The sequence below is a fragment of the Neolamprologus multifasciatus genome, chromosome 19 (genome assembly GCF_963576455.1).
Source record: "Neolamprologus multifasciatus chromosome 19, fNeoMul1.2, whole genome shotgun sequence".
Taxonomy (NCBI): domain Eukaryota; kingdom Metazoa; phylum Chordata; class Actinopteri; order Cichliformes; family Cichlidae; genus Neolamprologus; species Neolamprologus multifasciatus.
The window spans coordinates 29,170,315-29,192,128 of NC_140457.1; the positions used below are offsets into that span (position 1 = coordinate 29,170,315).

Sequence of the window (21,814 nt, forward strand, 5' to 3'; positions counted from 1 at the left end):
TTTGAATGTTTTAAATCATTGCACTTGCCAATTTCTTATTTTGTGTGGACTCTTGAAACTCATGTCAGTTGTATTTTTTTCAGTGGTTTGGGAATATTGTAACTATGGATTGGTGGGATGACCTGTGGCTCAATGAGGGCTTTGCCAGCTTCTTTGAGTACATCGGAGTGGAATTAGCAGAACCAACCTGGGGCATGGTGAGTTCTCCTTTAAAGGCACATTAAAGACCCACCGAGCTATTACTGCCAGTCACCTGCAAGTTCTCAGTACCTGTGCTGCTGTGGTTACAGCGAGACATCATGATCATCAGTGATGTGCTTCCTGTCATGGTGGATGACGCTCTGCTGTCCTCTCATCCGATCATTGTAGACGTGTCAACCCCAGCTGAAATCACCTCTGTGTTTGATGCCATCTCATACAACAAGGTATGAGACTCTCTGTAAGCACTCAGACAATAAAAGTTAACCATACTGTTGCACTACATGCAAACAAGATCAACATGTATCACTCGTGACTGTGTGACAGATTAAGCACTTAAGATGAACAGAATAAATACTGGATATTATATTTGAATGGGTGGGTGTAGATCGCACTATAAAAGTCCTGTCAGTTGTCAACAATACATTAAAATTGCTCTATGGATATCAGTCGTGAGATTGTTATTTTATCACATGTTATCCTATGCCTATAATCGGAATGAGTGAATTATTATACTGCTGTAAGCCGCACCATACTTGTTATTATAGAGAGTATAATTAGTATGTAGCTCTTCATCCATGTCGCCCCATCCGGATCGTTTGTGCTCTTAAAGTGTTGAATTGTATGGAATAAAGGATTGTTGATTGAGCATTGATACACCGAGTATTGTTCTTCCTTCAGCCCAAAGATCAAAAGAAGTGGGAGGAGTTAACACAGTCCATTTACCTTGTAATGAAAATTGTTCAACTTTTTTCCAGGGAGCATCTATTCTCAGGATGCTGGAGGACTGGATGGGCAGAGACAAGTTCAGAGATGGTTGTCGAGTAAGTCATAGACTCACAGCTCTTTTAGTATTTAAAAAATTGATGTTGCTCTTTTGATTAACATTAATTATAATTTCAAATCTCCCAGCAGCTGATCAAGTCTTTTTCTCTTTCAACAGAAATATTTGAAAGACTTCTATTTCAAGAACGCCAAAACGAGCGACTTCTGGGCATCTCTTGCCAATGTATGTTTGGACTTAAAAGGTTCCTTCATGTAATGATCTGTTAGAGGGTATGGGGGGGGGGGGGGGGCACAGCCCCATCCTCCAGGGCATGAAGCAGGTATGGAGGAGATCAAAACTCCAGACATCCAGAGGCCCTCAGAACACAAGAGACCAAGGAAGACCTACAGAGGGGCACACAGACTCATCTAAAATGTTTGTTAGCTTCCTACCACCACGTCTAACAGTCTCAACAGTCTTTGATTTAACAGTTTTCACAGTCTCAGACTTTACGTGGCCAGGTTTAGAAAAAACAGACTTGGCAAAAGTGGGTTTTAGCTTATTTCCACCACGATGAACAGTATTAGGACTAAAAATCTCAGAGGAATGTTGTCATTACCTAGCTCGTGAGGAGCTAAACCAAAACTGGCCTCCCAATCAAATCCTCATCGAGAAAAGAGATCCCGAAGGTGTCTGAGGTGAGATTATAGTCCTTTCTGTTTATTGGCTCAGGAGTGTGGGAAATGTTGTCATTTCGACTCACCACCACAAGTTGCTCAGAATTGTCCATATGACGGCAGCGTGGGCGCCGCTTTCCTCGGAGGAGTCACGCTGTGACATCTGACCTTGAGGTCAAGGTCAGATGTTTTCTGATTCTCTTGTTAACGTGATAATTCAAGAAGTAAGAGACACATGATTTTGAAACTGATAATGTTAGTTGCATCTACTAAAGATCACAAACGAGTTCAGTTCTCATAGACCTCAACCTCAAGGTCAAGATCAGAGGTCAGGTTTTCTGAATGTCTCGTGAATGCAATAACTTGAGAATGACGTGACGTAGGATTTCAAAATGATGCCATACCTTCTACCAGCTGCATCTACCAGAAGGCTGAGGATTACCACTGGCTACCAGCATCCCAACCTCGGATATTTACTTAATACAAAGACATTAATATTGATTTATTATAAATATCTTAATCTAAGAGCATTAAAGTGTATTTGAAAAGTATTTACATTTTTTTTAGCATATAGCTAATTTACCCTCTCTGCATCCAGGTGAGTCTGCTGCCGATTGCAGAAGTCATGGATACATGGACCAAACAGATGGGTTATCCTGTGCTGGACCTGTCTGTCTCTGATACAGATGCCAGACTGAGCCAGAAGCGTTTCCTCTTGGACCCCAACGCTGATACTAGCCAGCCTCCTTCAGATCTTGGGTATGAGAAAGAAAAAAATAACCATGACAGCGAGCATCTTGTTGATGGTCCTCGGGTCATTGACCCATTTGTGTCTCAGTATTTGTCCTCGTTCTAGTTAGTATTTAGTTGCAGTTTGTTTAGTGGTTTTAGTTGAGTTTTCTCTGCATTTATAAGTCTTATCTGTTTTGTGGCTCTTTGTGGATTTTATTCTTGAGAGTTTTAGTTTTTATTTTTAGTTTCTCGTGATCTGCAGGTTAGTAAGGTAGTCATCAGCTTATGTGTATTTGTACCTCAGTTTTCCTCTTGCCCTCAGTGCTGTGTGCTCTACTGTGCCATGTTCTGACTTTGTTACTGGCTCTGTCATTATTTGTATTTTGTGTTTCTGGACAGAAATGCAGAATTTGCAGCTTTAACAATCTTCTGATTGATAAGCAGTCATGTAGCCTTCCAAGTCCACCAAATCAGTGGTCCTCAACCCCTGGCCCACAGACCAGTCCGTGAGTCGTTTGGTACCAGGCCATGAGAGTTGAGGCTCGGGTGTGATATTTAGGGTTTTCAGGATTTTTATTGTTAACTCGGTTTCCCTGGGTCTTTTCCCGTGTTGTAGTTGTGTGTCTTATTTTGAAATAAAAAAATAATTAATTAATTAATTAATAATAAATAAATAATAATAATAATAAATATTTTGAAATATTTACACGTTACCATAGCGACCAGAGAGCATAAAGGGGCAGAGAGGAGGATGTTACTCTCAGTGTTGTTGGAGCATTTGATCGTATCATTTCATTTTGCTGTATTTATCCGCCACACCTTAAAGGCCGGTCCATGAAAATATTGTCTGACATTAAACCGTCTGTGGTGAAAAAGGTTGGGGACTGCTGCACTAAATATCACAGCCCTCTTCCAAACTTTCTGACCTGGCTGGTAGTGAGGTTCCTTGGTTCAGCATAGCTGCTTATTCTGCTCCACGGTGCCCAGCAAGGTGGCCTGAGCAGATTTCCAGAGCTCCCGACACCAGCATAAGTGGTGCTGAACAGATGGGGCAGTGCACTCACCCTTAACAGAAGGTAACAAAGGCAACTGATACCCCAGTGACGACTCAAAAGATGAGAGGCCAGTGTCAGAGGATGTCAGGGATATGTGCGGGCACTATATCAAGGCCAGTTGGTGCTCCAGGTGGACAGGTTGGAATAGACGTCACATAGACGCAGATTGTGTTTAGCAAAACAGGACCAAATGCACATGTAGAGATGGGATCTTAACAAAGGGCGAATTGTTTATTAATGCTGATTAATAACTATTCAAAATACAAACAAAATGCAAAAGGGAATTAAGACTGACATTAGCAAAAAAGTAGGACAACACTATAGGAACTAGAACAATAGAACCTGGGAAAGACACGAAGGGAGGTCAGCTGACGTTCCGGTGAGAGACAAAAAGGAACTCACACAATGGTCGTGTCCAAATCCATGGGTACATCCTCCTGAGGACCCGGCCTTCGTGGTCTACGTGGGCCGGGTCCTCAGAAGGTCGGGTAGGCCGGAAGTAAACGGCTGGGGAAATGGGACGGTCCAGCCTTCTGATTAGCGTCACCGCTGTCTGGGTGGAGTTTAATAAACTCAGCCGTCTGCTCCTTGCTATCTAAAATATAACAGGACACTGGAGGAAACTCTCGACTGTCTCATACTTCTGTTTAATCAGTTTTCTGTTTGATGTTTATTCAGCTGTGTAAAAACCACCCGGGGGGTTAATAAAGTTTTATTTTATCTAATCTAATAACTTTAATCTCAGCCAAACTGATTTACTCAAAAATAAAACACTGAAAAAAGCCCAACAATAACATTTTTAGGTTGTCTAAGTGACTTATATATCCTTCAAATTCGGGGATAAGGAGGACGCATTTGTCGGCTGCATTCGGAGGAGTTGACGAATTTGGACAGCCTTCGGCGCATTGCTGTGACGTAATCGGTCTACAAATGCGGCCTCAGGAGGAAGCAGCCCATGAATTTGGACACGAACAATAACTACACAGACAGGTGATGAGCAGACTGGAGACAGCAGGGGAACACAGCTGGAACGAATTAGATACAACGAGACAGGAGAAGCAAAACTAAACACAAAGCACATGAGACAAAGACTATCAAAATAAGACAGGAAACACAATAAACACAGAAAGAGACCCAGACTCAAAACACAAAGCTGACACTGGAAGCGAATACCACGACCCAGAGACAGACAGCATGAGAGACACAGAGAGCGAAGGGAACCAAACATGGGGACGCTGTACACAGAACAAAGAGACAAAACTATGACAGACTGGACAACAACAAGACTAAGTAAGAAAAATACTAAAACAAAGAGAAGGCTAAAGCTCAAGAGAAGCGTATTAAAGAAAGCTAAAATATCTAAAGTTGTCTAAATTACCCTGGAGATACATAAAATAAATACAAGTCATAATCACACAGTAACTAAACTATACCAATAGAGACTAGGAAACAAAGTTTAAAACATTAAAGAGATAACAAAGTTAAAAAAAGGGTTATAGACCCAGAACAGTGATAGCACTCTGCCTTGGTCTAAGGATGGATACCAGAATGGAATTGGAGTCTTTGATCCAGAACAACTAACCACAGGAATTATTTGAAGGCATTAGTATAACTGTGTTGTCTGCTGAGGGACGAAGGCAGGTGATGAAGTCCAGAGTCCGTTAGAAGAAGTCAAAGAAGTCCCGAAGAAAGGGAGGCGACTGCCTTGTTCTGGGCACAAACTTGACAGGTGGACAAATATTCCCCGGCATCTTTTACCAAAGTTACCCTCAGAACAAATACTAAAGAAATGAGTTGATGTAGTTTATACCTGGGTGAAAAGAGAAAGACTTTGACCTGTACAATTCAAGAAAACCCCTTTTGATTTGTCGACATTAATGACAGCATGCTACAGCATAATCGCTCTAATAGGATATTATGGTCGACAGTATCGAACGCTGAGGTCTAGCAGGACAAGCACAGAGATGAGTCCACTGTCAGAGGCCATAAGAAGATCATTTGTAACCTTCACTAAAGCTGTTTCTGTGCTGTGATGAACTCTGAAACTTTTAAAATCAACCACTCTGCTGCAGACGATCTGTTTATTGTTTTACAACTGCTTCAAGAATGTTTGAGATAAAAGGAAGATTGGAGATCTTGGAGAGACGAAATTAGAGACTTTCTTGTGACTTATTGGAGCATTTAGCAGTAAAGGAGAGTATTTTTTGTTCTTGATGAAAAAGACTAAATAAGGACATGTTAGTTAAGTCACAGAATAGATAAAAAGTAAAAATAAATGTATGTGAATTGATCACTATAAATGTATTTTTGTTCCAGGTACAAGTGGACGATTCCAGTCCAATGGCATTCTCTTCAAAGTGACAAAAACATGTCGCTTATGTTTGACAAAAACACCGCAGGTATTTCAGCTTAAATTTTTTGTGCTCATCTACAAAACATTTATTATAATGAAAAGCAAATGCACAACCAGCAGGCAGGACAGTGATATAAATGTTTTGCACTAAAAGCAAAGTTGAGATGCTGCAATTGATAGTACATAGTTTAGTTTTTACTTATCTGGTACCTTCTTACATAGAGAAACATCTATGTTAAGTGCAACCAGTTGGATGGTAATAACTGTCCATCCATCCATCCATCCATCCATCCATCCATCCATCCATCCATCCATCCATCCATCCTCTACCACTTATCCAGGTTTGGGTTGCAGGGAGAGCAATCAAAGCAGGGAAACCACCTCCTCTAGTTCATCCAAGAGGACACGAGTCATTACCAAGCTTGCCAACAGATAATCTCTCCAACGAGTCCTGGGTCTGCCCTGGGGCCTCCTGCCAGTAGAACAAGCCCAAAATACCTCATCCAAGATGAGGTATTTTGGGCTTGTTCTACAAGGATGCCTCCACCTGTCTAGGAGGCATCCTTGTCAGATACCCGAACGACCTCAACTGGCGCCTTTTAATATGGAGAAGAAGAAACTGTACTCCCAATCCCTCTTAAATAACTGAGCTCCTCATTATATTCCTAATGGAGAGCTCAGTATATATACCCAGAGTTCATGACTCATGCATTAAGAGAATTAATTAGGGTGGCTGTGGCTCAGGTGGCAGAGCAGGTCAGCCACTAATCAGAAGGTCGGTGGTTCGATCCCAGGCTGCCTCCTGGCTGCATGCCAAATATCCTTGGGCAAGATACTAACCCCGTGTTTGCCTACTGGTGGTGGTCAGAGGGCCCGGTGGCGCCAGTGTCCGGCAGCCTCGCCTCTGTCAGTGCACCCCAGGGCAGCTGTGGCTACAATGTAGCTTACCATCGCCAGTGTGTGAATACGTGTGTGAATGGGTGAATGACTGAATGTAGTGTAACGCGCTTTGGGGTCCTTAAGGACTAGAAAAGCGCTATACAAATGCAGGCCATTTACCATTTAATTGGGCAATCAGTACTGATCAGTACTGAAAAATCAGGCAGGCCATTCCTCCCGGTCACAAGCCTCCAGGTGAGTGTTGAAGTGCCCCAGCACAACAAACCACAGGTGGAGCACTGGTCACCATTCTACCCAGTGATTCCAAGAATGCTGAGTACTCTGAACTGTTATTTGGTGCATAGTTACAACAGTGGGGACCCATTCCCTGATCTGATGGCACAGGGAGGCAACCCTTTTATCCACTGGGTAAAACACTGAACATGCAGTTATTGAACCAAGAGGATGCAAGTAAATTCATCCCAGTCTGCCACCTCCCACTGAGGGCACATCTTGGGGGAAATAGATAGACACTGGTTCCAGAGCTTGAGCTGTGCTTTGAGGCGAGCTTTAGTTAGTATCTCTCAACCAGGGGCTTTGCCCCCACCAGAGAAGTAACAATTAACTTTAAACATCAAACTTTTAAACAGTACTGCTCATAATATTTCCTTCACTTTCCTTCACCTTCTTATAATGACTACTTTCAGAGAAAACCATCACCGGTTACTCACCATTAGCGGATGGGCTGCTAAAGGTCAACGATGATCATATTGGATTCTACAGAGTCAACCATGATGACCGCATGTGGACTGCTATTAGTCAACAGCTTCAAACCAACCATTTGGTAAACCTTTCAGACCCCACTTGAATATAATAATATCTATTCTACACTCAACCAATCATATTATAGATTTTATCTGGGTTGCTAAACTCTTATTATGGAGGAGTTAGAAAATGAACAGGCAGAGCCAAACCATACCACAGTATTCATGGGGCTCACTGTTACTCTTTCTGAATCTCTTTCCCCCCAGGAGTTTGATGCAGCTGATCGCACGAGCTATATTGATGATGTTTTTGCTCTTGCAAGGTTGGATATCATCAAAACACTCAAAGAAATCTGCATAAACAAATAATTGATGTCTAATCGGAAATACAGAATACTAATCTTTTTTCTTTTAACTGTTTAGAGCGGACATTATAGATTACGGTCACGCCTTCAACCTCACTAAGTATCTGACAAATGAGACGGGGTATATAGTCTGGGACCGTGTGGATGCCTCCATTGCCTACGTCCGGAACATGTTGTCTAGCAATGCTCTCCTCTACCCAAAGTTTCAGGTAATCACAACGTTAACGCTTCTGTCTTTCTATGTATGATTCACATTTAAGCGCTCAGTTATTTAAAAGCAAATAATCATTGTAATCAGAAACACAAACAAAATATGGCCACAGTATATAAACCTGTCAGTTTATTATTGCTGTTATTAATAAATAATATTAATACGTCTCAACTCATTTCCAACTTTTAATCCCACTATCTGCATAGTTTTTATAGCTGCAATTTAGATGATATTCTTGTGCTTTGGGTAAAACATTGAGTTTCCATCTGCAATGAAATGTGCAAGTTTCACATGCTTCGTTGATATTATGACCATTGTATACACCAGGTGAGATAGTTTTAATCTCTCTTCTACATTATAATATCAACCTGTAGCATTTAGAAAATGTCCCCAGGAAATAATGCTCATAACAGTGAGATAGGTAGAAATACTTATTAACTTATATATGCCATATATACAACGTGTGTGTCTCCTTGGGTGTTCTGTGTTGGACTTTACCTTCCACATCTTCTCCAGTTGTTGCTACAGCACTTGGAAGCTCTTGGCATTTGTCAGTGTTCATATGCTTCTTTCTGATGCTGGTGTTAGCTGGCATTGCCACATCTGTCACAGCCTTAAAGCAGATACCTCCTAATTTGGGGAGGAAAATTTGTTTTGCGTTGAAAAGGTGGAGGTGGGAGAAGAATGTAGTTAACAAGCTCTGACGAGCTTCTCACTGAGCTTGGAAGGAATAAAAAGAAGTTGGAAGGAAGGAAAAGGTTTTGTTAATAGTGTAGATCATCCAATTAGGTATGTATTTAGTGGGTTACATGTGTCTAAGGATATAATTTCTGACCCCTCCCCCCCTCCCAAAAAAAAAAAAAAAATTTAAAAATTGGATACATTAGTAACAAAGTTGAAGGTGATAAATCTGCAATATTAGATATGGTATGGTGAAAACTGTTAATGTTAATAGTATCATGAGTGTAAGAAGAAAAGATTAAGGCAGGACACCCTGAGCCTTACCCCCATCAGGGTAAAAGTTTACTTAAGTTTAAACTTAAGTATAGAAAAGAAACTAATATGCACTTAACTATAAAAGTAAGGATGCTAAAGGGTATTGGATGATAATGAATAGGAACATCTTCACAACTGATTACCTGTGATGGAATAACAGTAGAGGAGTTTCATGATTATAAACATCTAAAGCCGTATGTTACAGATTTGTTTGATTTTAATACAAATTTACTTAAATATTTAATTTCAAGACTTTTTCTGAGGAAGAGGTTAAAACCCAGATCAATCTGAAGAATAATAATATGAGTGCAAGTCCTGCAGAGCTGATTTCATTGGTTACCAAATTATTTAACTTGGTAGTGAGCCTGGTTCTGCTGGAGGTTTCTTCCTGTTAAAAGGGAGTTTTTCCTTCCCACTGTCGCCAAAGTGCTGCTCATAGGGGGTCATATGATTGTTGGGTTTTTCTCTGTATCTATGAAGCGCCTTGAGGCGACATTTGTTGTGATTTGGCGCTATATAAATAAAATTGAATTGAATTGAATTGAATTAAATTGAATTGAATTGATGAAAAGGTTTATACCAACAACTCAGACGGTATGAACTGTGGAACTGTTATAGTTGTTCAGATCAAGTCATCTTACCAGTATTGCTGTATGGCTCAGTGGTATGAGGTCATGAAGAAATGTCTCTGTTTTTTAAGCTTTTCATGTTACATTTATCAACACACTACTAAAGTTAAACAGAAATGTATCCATTTTTGTTTTTTCTTATGTTTAGTTAGAGAATCGATATGATAAAAGTGGATAGCAACCCTAATATCTGATTACACTGTACTTTTACTGGGACATATCACTAAGGTTAGGAATTGATAAGAATTTAGTGATTCCGATTCCATTAGAAATGACAATTATCGATTGGGTTCCCTATTGATTCCCTTATCAATTCTAATTGGGTTTGTCAGCACCATCTCTAAGTAGCATATCAAAGACGTTGCATGCTGAGTGCTCAAATGTTTGTAAATGTCAGATGATGTGATCAGTGTTGGGGTCATTACTCAATTGAAAGGAAAGCAAAAAAGTTCTTACACATATCACTAACCCTATTAGAGCACTTCGCTCTCGCTCTGCAGGCCTACTTGTTGTTCTCAGAGTATTTAAAAGTAGAATGGGAGGGAGAGCCTTCAGTTTTCAGGCCCCTCTTCTGTGGAACCAGCTTCCAGTTTGGATTCAGGAGACAGACACTATCTCTACTTTTAAGATTAGGCTTCAAACTTTCCTTTTTGCTAAAGCATATAGTTAGGGCTGGACCAGGTGACCCTGAATCCTCCCTTAGTTATGCTGCAATAGATGTAGGCTGCCGGGGATTCCCATGATGCATTGAGTTTTTCCTTTCCAGTCACCTTTCTCACTCACTATGTATTAACAGACCTCTCTGTATTGAATCATATCTGTTATTAACCTCTGTCTCTCTTCCACAGCATGTCTTTATCCTGTCTTCCTTCTCTCACCCCAACCAATCACAGCAGATGGCCCCGCCCCTCCCTGAGCCTGGTTCTGCTGGAGGTTTCTTCCTGTTAAAAGGGAGTTTTTTCCTTCCCACTGTCGCCAAAGTGCTGCTCATAGGGGGTCATATGATTGTTGGGTTTTTCTCTGTATCTATGAAGCGCCTTGAGGCAACTTTTGTTGTGATTTGGCGCTATATAAATAAAATTGAATTGAATTGAATCACATGGAACACTTTTCTCAAAAGTAATGCAGTACGTTACTTAATGGCACGCAGAAGAAAGACATTTGTTATAATACTAGTTAAGTTACTTTTGTGGGGCGATCGTGGCTCAAGAGTTGGGAGTTCGCCTTGCAATCGGAAGGTTGCCGGTTGGAGCCCCGGCTCGGACAGTCTCGGTTGTTGTGTCCTTGGGCAAGACACTTCACCTACCGCCTACTGGTGTTGGCCAGAAGGGCCGATGGCGCGATATGGCAGCCTCGCTTCTGTCAGTCTGCCCCAGGGCAGCTGTGGCTACAACTGTAGCTGCCTCCACCAGTGTGTGAATGGGTGGATGACTGGGTGTGTAAAACGCTTTGGGGTCCCTAGGGGGGACTAGTAAAAGCGCTATACAAATACAGGCCATTTACCATTTACAATTCATGTTACTCTATAAAATGATCTCAAACTTACGATCTCATAATTGCCAATTAACAATTCAAACCTACAGGCTACAGCCCCTGACACCAGCACAAATCCCTAATGAGGACACACATGTGATCTTTCTCTTAGTATTTAACACAAAGTAGACAGCACAAATCAAAGATGAAAACCAGCACAAAGACACTTTAAAATGATCACCACAGTGCTAACCAAGCCTGCCTCGGACACCAGTGAGAGAATCTTTGATACCCAGAATCCAGATTGATGGCGAAACAACTAGTAGCTCAGTGTTCCAACATTTGGAAGAAGGAACTGCTCTCACGGCTAGAGATTGACAAGGTACAACAGAAATGTTACGGCAAGAGGGAGCCAGTAACCGTCACAGTGGCAGACATCCAAAAAAGGGTCTCCACTTTGAAGAGTTGGATAGCACCAGGTCCCAATATGGTTCAATCCGACTGGCTGAAGAAGCTGAGAGCACTCCATAAGCGTCTGAGTACAAATGAACCAGACACCCAGAATAGCCAACTGAAGGCCAGACTGTCAAGGTTCGGCTGTGTGTGGGCAGGAGTTGGGCTCAAAATCCAGACTCTCACACACGAGGAATGAACTCAAAAACCACAGCTTGATTTGCTGGCAAAGGAAAAGGCATACAAGACTAATTTAAACTAAACTGGGAAAGAATAAACTAGCTCACGGGGAAACACACAAAGAAACACAGCCATGAGGGACGACGCGACATGGAACAGAGGGAGAGTCCGACAAAAATACACAGAAGGTAATGAGTGAGGTGGGAACACACGGGGAGCACAGCTGAGGACAATTACGCATAACAAGACAGGGATGAAACAGAACTGAAAATACTAACCCACGATGTGGACCTTAAACGTAACACAGGAAGAACACAGAGACACAGACGGGAGGGGAGAGAGAGAGCACAGACATCATGGGCTGAGGAAAGACGGGATAAAACATGAGGGGAAACAAGGCACAGGAGCTCAGAACTATACAGAGGGAGACATAGGAGCAATTACACAAGGAAATCTGACAACCAATAGCTAAACATAACAACCTACGGACTAAAACGTGGACTCAAACCATAATACAAAAATAACAAAACACAAAAACTGAAACCGCCGGGTCATAAGATCCAGGATGGTGACACAGACCGTCCTGATCCCCAAGGGACCAACTACTGGCCAATAACCTGCCTCAGTACCACATGGAAGCTACTGTCAGGCATCATAGCGGCTAAGATAAACAGGCACATGGCTCAAAACATGAGCGGGGCACAGAAAGGAATACAGGAAAACCAGAGGAGCTGCTGGTGGACAGAGCAGTCACCTGAGACTGCAAGACTAGGCTGACCAACCTGTGCACAGAAGGCCTATGTCTCGATGCTCCACACCTGGATCCTGGAATGCCTAGACTTGTACAAGTTCAACAGGACCCTAAAAGCCTTCATCAAGAACTCAGTGGGGATGTGGCGTACAACACTAGAGGCCAACTTCACGCCTGTAGCACAGGTCTCCATCAAGTGCGGGATCTACCAAGGAGATGCGCTGTCCCCACTGCTGTTCTGCACAGGCCTGAACCCCCTCAGTGAGATCATTGACTGGCTATGGAGAAGGTGCATAGGGTGAGGGTACCAGTGGTCCCAGTGGTAATCCGCATGCAGTGACCACCAAACTAGGCGAGTGGCTCCAGCAGATTCCAGAAACAACATCCGAAATCTCTGATGGAAGACATCTGCCAGAAAGCAGCGCTGGGCTGTTCAAATCACGGACAAACAGGATCCCACATTCTTGATTTTTAGTTCACAAGCACTTGTTGTAATGACTAACTACTCCTGACATTTTGGAGATGTTTGCTCTTTATACAGTAAAGTTACAGCAGGATACAAATAACATCAGGCTGATCCTGCCACGATTTGTTCCCCCGGTTTAAATCACGGACAAACAGGAGCCCACAGCTGTTTATGTTTTTAAACCCATTTTGCACAGAGAGGCATTTTTTGAAAAACGTATTGATATCAATGTTGAACATTATTACACAGGAAAAAAACAACTACATGTAAAATAATCACACCGTCGCGCCTCTGCCTTTGTAAATGGAGGGACAGTAACTGTAACTTATATACAGTTACACAGTAACTGTGTGTGTGTGTAAGCGTGTAAAACCTGCAGATAGTCAGATTAACAGTATTTTGTCTCTATCTGCCATTCTGTCGAACATTTTTATTGAAAAACAAAGGGGGCCTAGCAAAAAAAGTTTGGGAACCACTGCACTAGCTCATGTACCTGAAGCTGAAAGCATTAGCAATACATAATATACAAGCCAATCCCCCATAACAAGTCTTGTCTAAACGAGTTGTTGATGTGTACAAGAATGATTGACTTTCATGTCTGTAACAAATGCAGAAACTCTGTTCTTGTCTTATATACTGTATTTTCATTAATGTTTAAAATGTTCCAGTTTTCTCAGCAAAATATGAAGAAATGAGGGGTGGCTCTAGACTAGAGTCTAAATATGTAAAAATACAGTAATCACTGATTCAGAAGAAACTACATTTCTATATTGCAATGTGACATTTCTGCACTGGTTTTCCTGTGACAGTCAACAAAAATGTTTGCTTCTTTTCTCCAGCAACTGTTTCGTGACCATGTTAAAGCAATCGCCACACAGCTTGGATGGGAGGATAAAGGAACACAGACGGAGAGGTACAACATTAATCGTTCTGTCGAACAGTATCAGCCCCTTCCTCATTCTTTTTCTTTTTCTACATTTTTCTTACACTTAAATGTTTTAGATCGTTAATTAAACTTTAATGTTTAACAATGTAGGTAAATATGCACTGAATACCAGGTAAATACAACATGATGGATGTGAAAAGGCTATACAAACCCACCAGGCCCTGTGTGAAAAAGTAACCTAATAACTAGTGTTACGACCCTCCCACACTCACCGTCTGCTGTTTGACTGGGAGGATCGTTAGCTAATGCAGGTCACCGGTGTCTTGCACAGTTTTGGGAAGGTTACTTTTAAAATGTATTCCACTACAGATTACAGAATACATGCCCCAAAATGTATTTTGTAATGTAACTATTGCTGTGTGATTTAGTACTATAAATGTAGACCTTAAAATACTTTGCAATGTCCTTGCCACAAGATTAGAAAAAAATCACTCATTCATAATTAATTCTGACCAGACAGGTTTAATCAAGCGTAGACACTCAGCAAATAATAAATGTAAATTAATAGATTATTGCTCTATCAACAAACTAGAAACCACAGTTGTCTCCATAGATGTGGAGAAAGCGTTTGATCGAGTAAACTGGGAATTTCTAAGCTGGATATATTTTATTCTTCACAGACTGGATTAAAAGACTTTACAGCTCTCCACATGTCTGTGTTAGGACAAATCATCTGACTTCACTACCTACGGTGGGGCACCAGAGAGAGCTGTCTGCTTCACCCTCACTTCTTGTTATTTTCATTGAGCCATCAGCAGCAGCAAACTGAAAATACACACCATAAGACAAGCCTATATGCTGATGATGTGTCACTTTTCCTCAGGAACTCACAAACCTCGCTTGTAAAGACGATCACACTTATAAGTTATCATCCATATCAAACTACTCCATCGCAGAAGTAAATCCACAGGTCTGCAACAGAACTGTAATTTTCAAAACACCACCAGCACTCCACTACAGTCAGGTAACATTAGATATCCAGGTATACAGTTTTCTGCCAAGCTCTCAGACCTGGTAAGGTTGACTCATAATCCTTTATTAAAAACAGATCTCACACGTTGGACAACTTAACCCATATCACTCATGAGAAGAGCTGCCACCATTAAAATGATGATTCTACCGAAAATAAACGACTTATTTTCACTGATCCCTAATAAACCTTCTCACACTTGGTTTAGATCACTAGCTCCGTCGGATGCACAGACGACTGTCACATGGTTGAGAGTGGCCGGCTGGGGTTCGAGTCTGGCCCTTTACTGCATGTTTCCTCTTGCTTTCCTATCAGTCTTAACTGCATCTATCTAATAAAGCTAAAAAAAAAGGCCAACAAATATATTTATATTTAGATCACTAGACTCCAACATTTGAATTTTTTATGGAAAAATCAACCATGACAGATGAGTATAAAAACTTGTAAAAATCAAAACACAATGGTGGTCTAAGAAGTTTCTATCACTGCTTCTTATCCAATAGGTTGCTATATGTTTCAGAATGAACTAAACCAAGCTTATTACACAGGCCTTGGCTGGACCTAGAACATGTATTTTGTGGAAAAGTAAAAATCTCTAATGTGACTTTCATCAGCTCCAGTGTTAAGCGTCATAACTGCTTTAAAAACCTCAACATAAACACTTCTCTGACAGTCTGATAGGAACTCTTAAAAATAACTAAGTCTTCACTTATCCCGTGTAAACTGACACCCATTTAAAACAATCCAGATATTTAATTTTTTCATTGTGATATGAGAAAGAGATAAACAAATCTAGAACATGTTATACTAGATGGAAAATGTATTTCCTTTGAAGAATCAAAACATTGACTCAGCAAAGACACATTTCTTGAATATCCATCATACAGGAAACATTCAGTCCCAGTCAACTGTATCTAGAAATATCTATTTGGGTAACAAAATGCTAAATATCTATACCTCCTGTTGTGGCAATTCCTTTTGTTTGACAAACCAAACATCCCACAATTAAAAGTCCACAAGCCACTGCTGCACTGAGACACTATTTCGTACGCAGGCAAAAGAAGTCCACTGTCCAAACTTGAAAGTTGCGTTTTTATGGTTTATTTATCCAGTTTGGCAATAACAAGATCCATTTTTTTGTTACTTCCTGCTGCTTCTCCTGCTCTGGTAAAAAACCATAGGTCCACCCCAGTGCATGCTGGTCCTATACCAGTCTCTTTATTTATAGAAACAAAAATGGCCCTACAGCTCTTACTGACTAATTTAACAAAGTAACAACAAACAAACATCAAAACAAATATTAACCTACAAATAAACTTGTAAATAAACCCCAAAATATAAGTAAACTAACAACAAACTTTAACTAATTTCAAAATAATAAAAAATAAGAACAAATAGCTCCAACACCTCCAAATGGTCATAAAAAAATGAAATTACCTGCCACTTAAAAAACATAACTCCCTTCATGCTCACTCCTCTTCTGTAGCGGTAGATAGATTCTGAAGTACTACGAACACAACTTACGGACACGCCCACTTTAAGCCTTGAGTATAAACCCTATAAATGATACGGTTGACCCTAAAGAGTCTGTTTTGAAAATATTAGGAGTAAAAAGTAAAAACGTGTCAGAAAAAGAAATACTCGAGTACAGGTATCTGAAAATTCTACTTAAGTACAGTAACAAAGTATTGCTACTTTGTTACTTCCCACCTATGCTAATAACATATGCATAATGCTGTCCATAAAAGTAATGAAAAGCGAGGTATTGCACAAGTGGTGCTGTATTGGTTTTGAAAATTGACAGTTCAAATAAGTAACTAAGTCCTTGGCGAGTTGTGTTCAGGCACAAATGAGTCTTATCTCATGTTGGAGCAGGGTCAGGGCTCTGAGGCTATTCAATGATGTTATATTTTGCAGGTTACTAAGGGAGACGGTGCTTGGCATCGCTTGTCAGATGGGAGATCAGGATGCTCTGAACGAAGCTTCTCGGATTTTTGACCAGTGGATCAGTGGAAGTCTTAGGCAAGTTCTCCAGTGTTCTAACTAACAGACAGAAAATATATTATTCAAAACTTATATATTTTCTATTCTCATTATTATTTTAACACAGTAATTAATTGGTTGACACCAATGAACAGGATGGTTGGTGTCAATTTAACTTCAAATCTATTTCTGGTTTACTGTTTATGCAAACAGTTCAGTTACAGACTGCGGTCTCAGGACATCATTACATTCACCGTTCCATCAGTTTGTAGAGAGCGTGGGAAGAAGCCACTCTGCTTTTCTGCCCCGTCTTCATGGGATACATTGCAGAAAAATTTGAAGCTCTCTCACTTGATTTCACTTGCAGACCTCAAAAGACGTACAAATGTTTTTGTGAAATCATCTCTGGGAACTTGTTCTTGTTTTTAATATGACTGTTTACATAAGACAACTGTAGCTTTTTTATTGTTGTAATTTTAATATGTTTGTCTGGAACAGGTCTCTCTTGGCTCTCAATGCTACTACCTGTATAAATAAAGGTTAAATTGAAAAAGAAACCCAAACAACAATAATTTAACTTATTTCACTGCACAATGTAATTATCTGTTGATCTACAGCAGCGTAGCAGTCAACCTGAGATTACTGGTATATCGATACGGCATGAAGAATTCAGGCAGTGAAGAAAACTGGAACATAATGTTACAGAGGTATAAAGAGACGTCTTTGGCCCAAGAGAAGGACAAGCTGCTGTATGGACTGGCATCTGTGGAAAACGTGGAGCTTCTTTATAGGTAATAACACTGATTTATTTTGACCGGTTCACTTATCATGTCTTCTAGAGTTTCATTACGTGATATTTAGCTAACCCGTATTTCATTAGGTCTGTGCCTGTAATTCAGACTCACTGAAAATATGTTTCTGTAGACTGATGTCCTAAGTATAAGAATTAATAACAGTGCAAGTCATTTTCTGTCTTGATGCATTCTCAATCAGAGAAACGTTTCGTCACTCATCCAAGTGACTTCTTCAGTCTCAGCTGACTGCAGGTTTCCCCAATCTTATGCAAATGTACTATTTATAAGATTGCGGAAACCTGCAGTCAGCTGAGACTGAAGAAGTCACTTGGATGAGTGACGAAACGTTTCTCCCAGAAAACGCTACGTCCAGATGAACAGAATCAACTTTTGGAGAAGTAATTTTCTGGTTTTGGCACAGGCTTTTTTGCCTTTAAACTTAGGCTTAAGCAACTAAGATAAACGTTCCCCTTTTTGAGGAAGAGTACATTTTCTTGTCTAACAGGCTCCTGGAGGCTACAAAAGATGAGAGCGTAGTGAGGAGTCAGGATTTGTTTACTTTGGTCCAATACGTATCCTATAATCCACTTGGCCAAAGCATGGCCTGGGAGTGGAGTACACTCAACTGGAACTATCTGGTAAACAGGTCAGTACAATAAGCCAGCACACAAAGTAAGCACGCATACCATGATCATAACTTTGGATGGTAGATTCATTTGTTTATTTATGTTTGACCAACAGTAGGGCTGGTAAATGGTCAGACTGGTCTAGTTCTATTGTTCTGTTATAACATTAATAGAGTTAAGTGTGTTTTGAATTAAATACTAATTAGTAGGGGTTAAAACAGGAACCTTCTTGCTGTGAAGCAACAGTGTTAATCACTACACCACCATGTCACCACTTTGAGTTGATGTTCCACCAGATGAGGAGGGAAACTGCACGTCTTTTATTTTACTCACAGGGATTCATCCCAAAGGTTTAAACTGTCAGTTCCTCTGTAAAGTCCTAAGGTATCTGAGGGAGAACGCTTGGTAGAAATAATCTGAATTTAGTTGTGTTCTAGCAGGTCATCGAATGCAGACATTTTATCAGGACTTGTCCACTTCCCAAAAATGAAAGCACCAGTCACACAGGCACAACTGGAAAGACAAGAGAATTTCTTTAAACTCACTCCTGGAAATGATATATTACACTGTTTTACCAGGTACACCATCGATGACAGGAACCTTGGTCGCCTGCTCAATAGAATTACCACCAGATTCAACACAGAGCTCCAGTTATGGAAGGTTAGCCTGAGCTTTTATGTAACTTTCTCTTTGCCCTTATACAAACTCGGCAGTGATTTTTAATTGTAGCTAATAGATATTATTTACTGACAATTTCAGGTTGACACCTTGTGTTTAGGGTTATTGTACATTTTTATGCCTTTTTATGTTTTTTTAGATGGAGCATTTCTTCAACCTAACTCCAAATGCTGGTGCTGGTGAGATGCCCAGGAAGCAGGCACTTGAGACAGTGAGGAACAATATCGAATGGATTAGGAGGAATGAAAATGAGATCAAGGAGTGGCTGGACAGTAACGTTGCCTGATGGAAAACACCACAGGCATTCATACTGTTGCTGTAAAGAACTAGAGCACCCACAACACTTTGTTGAAACCGGCACTTTGTAATGACACAATTCGGTGATTTGTCTTTGATTTTAGCAGGGACCTACTAATCCGAGGGTTCTTCTGATTTTCATCAGTAAAAACAACATGAGGTTCTGGCACTTGCTACCAGGATACCTGTATTGTATACACACTAAATTAACTTGGAAAAGAAATTGGAATCAATTTGCTTTCAGAAATTGACAAATGTGAATTTTCAATATGTAAATGAACATGCTCCCATATGTGGAAACTGGCTTCTATCACTGTGAATATGCATTATTCTTTCCTCAAAAACCCACACACACTCTAAAATTTCTTTGAACCACCTTTAACTTTGATGGTGGCCTTTTAATAAACATATGCAATGTTTCACACACATGTATTACCATTGTCAAGAAGATTAAAATCCACTGGCTTATCTCCATCCAAGAGGAGAATAAAGGACTTAACATAAAGAGTTTATATGGTGAAAGTAATACAGAGTGCTATATCAGAGTATTTCTTTATGTGTATATCTGTAAATAGTTAATCATGTATAATTCTCATCGAACATAAATGAGTATAACAGCAGCTGTTAAGAAGATTTGGGGTTCTTTCTCTAGTTTCACACAAATGACTAAAGAGCAGCATCGTCACTTTGGAGTTCACAGGTAGAAATTTCAGTGAAAAGCACCAGAGGATTAACCACTGCCCAATTTTTGTGGACGTACAAATTGGAATGATAATTTTTGGCTATTTCTCCGCTCATTTTTGCTGTGTTAGATTATAGGATCAAAGAAGTTGGAGGACTTTGTACCGAGACAGTGCTTCCCCTTTTGGACTTTATCAGGCATGGGATGGAAATCAGTGCATCTGTGTCCTGGGTGTATCTGCTCTCTTTTCTCTCATTCAGCTCAAGATTGGTATCAGAAATCAGCTCTAGTTTAGAATAGGTTAGTTAGATTAGGATGAAATTCATAACTGATTATTACCATTTGATAAAGCCCTTGTCCTTGCAAAATTGCTAAAAAAAAAAAAAAAGCCCTGCATTCAAAAGTCTAAATTGAAGACATTCCCCTTTTGACTCTTTATGAAACAGTAAACAAGTAAGCATCATAGAGGAAGCAAAACTGTGTAAACTGTCACATTGATTAACGTATGAGATGAATAAATGCTTTTTAGTGGACGATTGTCAGTCGGCTTTTATAAAAGGAAGAAATGTACACAACCTTGATATGCTTGATTATCATCAACTAATAAAGACAGAAAGCTTAGTGTTGTTTTTGGACTTTTTTAAGGCGTTTGACATGGTTAAACATCCTTTTTTTGCTTAAAGCCTTATGTCACCTGGGTTTGGGGGTAAACTTTTGTAATGTCTTTCAATTCCACAAAATACTAGCCCGACTTTAATAAATGGTTTGATAGGTACTTCTACATCCGCCACAGAGGAGAGAGCCGTGGTATAGGAGGAATCTTCTCTGACGACCTGGACTCCCCAAATCAGGAGGAGGTGTTCAGCTTCGTCAAGCGCTGCACCCTCACTGTGGTGCCCTGCTATCTGCCCTTTGTGTACAAACATCTCGATGACTCTTTTACTGATGAGGAGAGGGACTGGCAGCAGGTTCGACAAGGCCGGTATGTGGAGTTTAACCCGGTTTACGACAGGGGAGTGAAGTTTGGCCTGGCCACGCCCAGCTCAAGAATTGAGAGCATCCTCATGTACCTCCCACTCCCTGCAAAGTGGGAGTACATGCACGAGCCTGCCAATGGCACCCGGGAGGTTGAGATGCTGGACGCGTTACGAAACCCCAAAGACTGGGTGTGACCAGAGCACCCCCAGGTTTGGACGTGAGTATGGGCAAAAACGTCTATTTTATAAAGCTGGCCTGATCGACCAGCTCGGCAACATTTAATACTGCTTTTATAACATGGAGCTGCACTGTAGTGTCTGAAGACCTTTTTCTATTTTAGGGGAGGCCGTAGCTCAGGCAGTAGAGCAGGTCATCTAATGATCGGAAGGTTGGTGGTTCGATTCCTGGCTTCCCCTAGTCTGCATACCGAATATCCTTGGGCAAGATACTAACTCCAAATTACTCTCCCATACATTAATCGGAGTATGAATGTGTGTGTACTAAAATGTTGGTCTGAATGGGTGAATGCACAAGTTGTGTAAAGCGCTTTGAGCGCTCAGAACAGTAGAAAAGCGCTATATAAGAACCAGTCCATTGCCATTTAATGTGATTGTTAAAAAGTCCTCCCATGCGCTACCTGCATGGGAGGATGCAGGTTCCCCACGCACGGGGCAATGCAGGATTCCCCCAGGAATCCCCTGATTCCTGGGGGAATCATTCCCTTTAGAACATACAGCAACACGCTGGCATGCCCTCAACCACCAGTATGGACAGCCGCATCAACTGGCACTCAAGACCTTCAGAATGTTTGCGCTATGATGATGATTTGAGGTCCAGCTTCCGTCGATATATTCATCCTCAAACCATTCCCATTCCTACACTGACTGACTTCTCACACCAGCTTATATATAA

The 21,814-nt window shown here is 40.7% G+C and overlaps 1 protein-coding gene and 1 pseudogene across 1 annotated transcript in view; both read left to right on the plus strand.

Moving 5' to 3' along the window:
- Window positions 1-20,545, plus strand: part of enpep (glutamyl aminopeptidase) — a 38,505-nt gene extending 17,960 nt beyond the window's left edge. Inside the window, exons 6-20 of the mRNA XM_085144500.1 lie at window positions 84-197; window positions 291-425; window positions 957-1,022; window positions 1,142-1,207; window positions 2,240-2,400; window positions 5,745-5,827; window positions 7,368-7,504; window positions 7,692-7,747; window positions 7,848-7,998; window positions 13,788-13,861; window positions 16,782-16,886; window positions 17,465-17,638; window positions 18,147-18,287; window positions 18,846-18,927; window positions 19,085-20,545. Of these exons, the coding sequence (XP_085000626.1) occupies window positions 84-197; window positions 291-425; window positions 957-1,022; window positions 1,142-1,207; window positions 2,240-2,400; window positions 5,745-5,827; window positions 7,368-7,504; window positions 7,692-7,747; window positions 7,848-7,998; window positions 13,788-13,861; window positions 16,782-16,886; window positions 17,465-17,638; window positions 18,147-18,287; window positions 18,846-18,927; window positions 19,085-19,231 (1,692 nt within the window). The 3' untranslated portion in view covers window positions 19,232-20,545. The remainder of the gene's footprint in view (window positions 1-83; window positions 198-290; window positions 426-956; window positions 1,023-1,141; window positions 1,208-2,239; window positions 2,401-5,744; window positions 5,828-7,367; window positions 7,505-7,691; window positions 7,748-7,847; window positions 7,999-13,787; window positions 13,862-16,781; window positions 16,887-17,464; window positions 17,639-18,146; window positions 18,288-18,845; window positions 18,928-19,084) is intronic.
- Window positions 19,905-21,096, plus strand: LOC146496796 (oxygen-dependent coproporphyrinogen-III oxidase, mitochondrial pseudogene; annotated as a pseudogene).
- The last annotated feature ends 718 nt before the right edge of the window (window positions 21,097-21,814 follow it).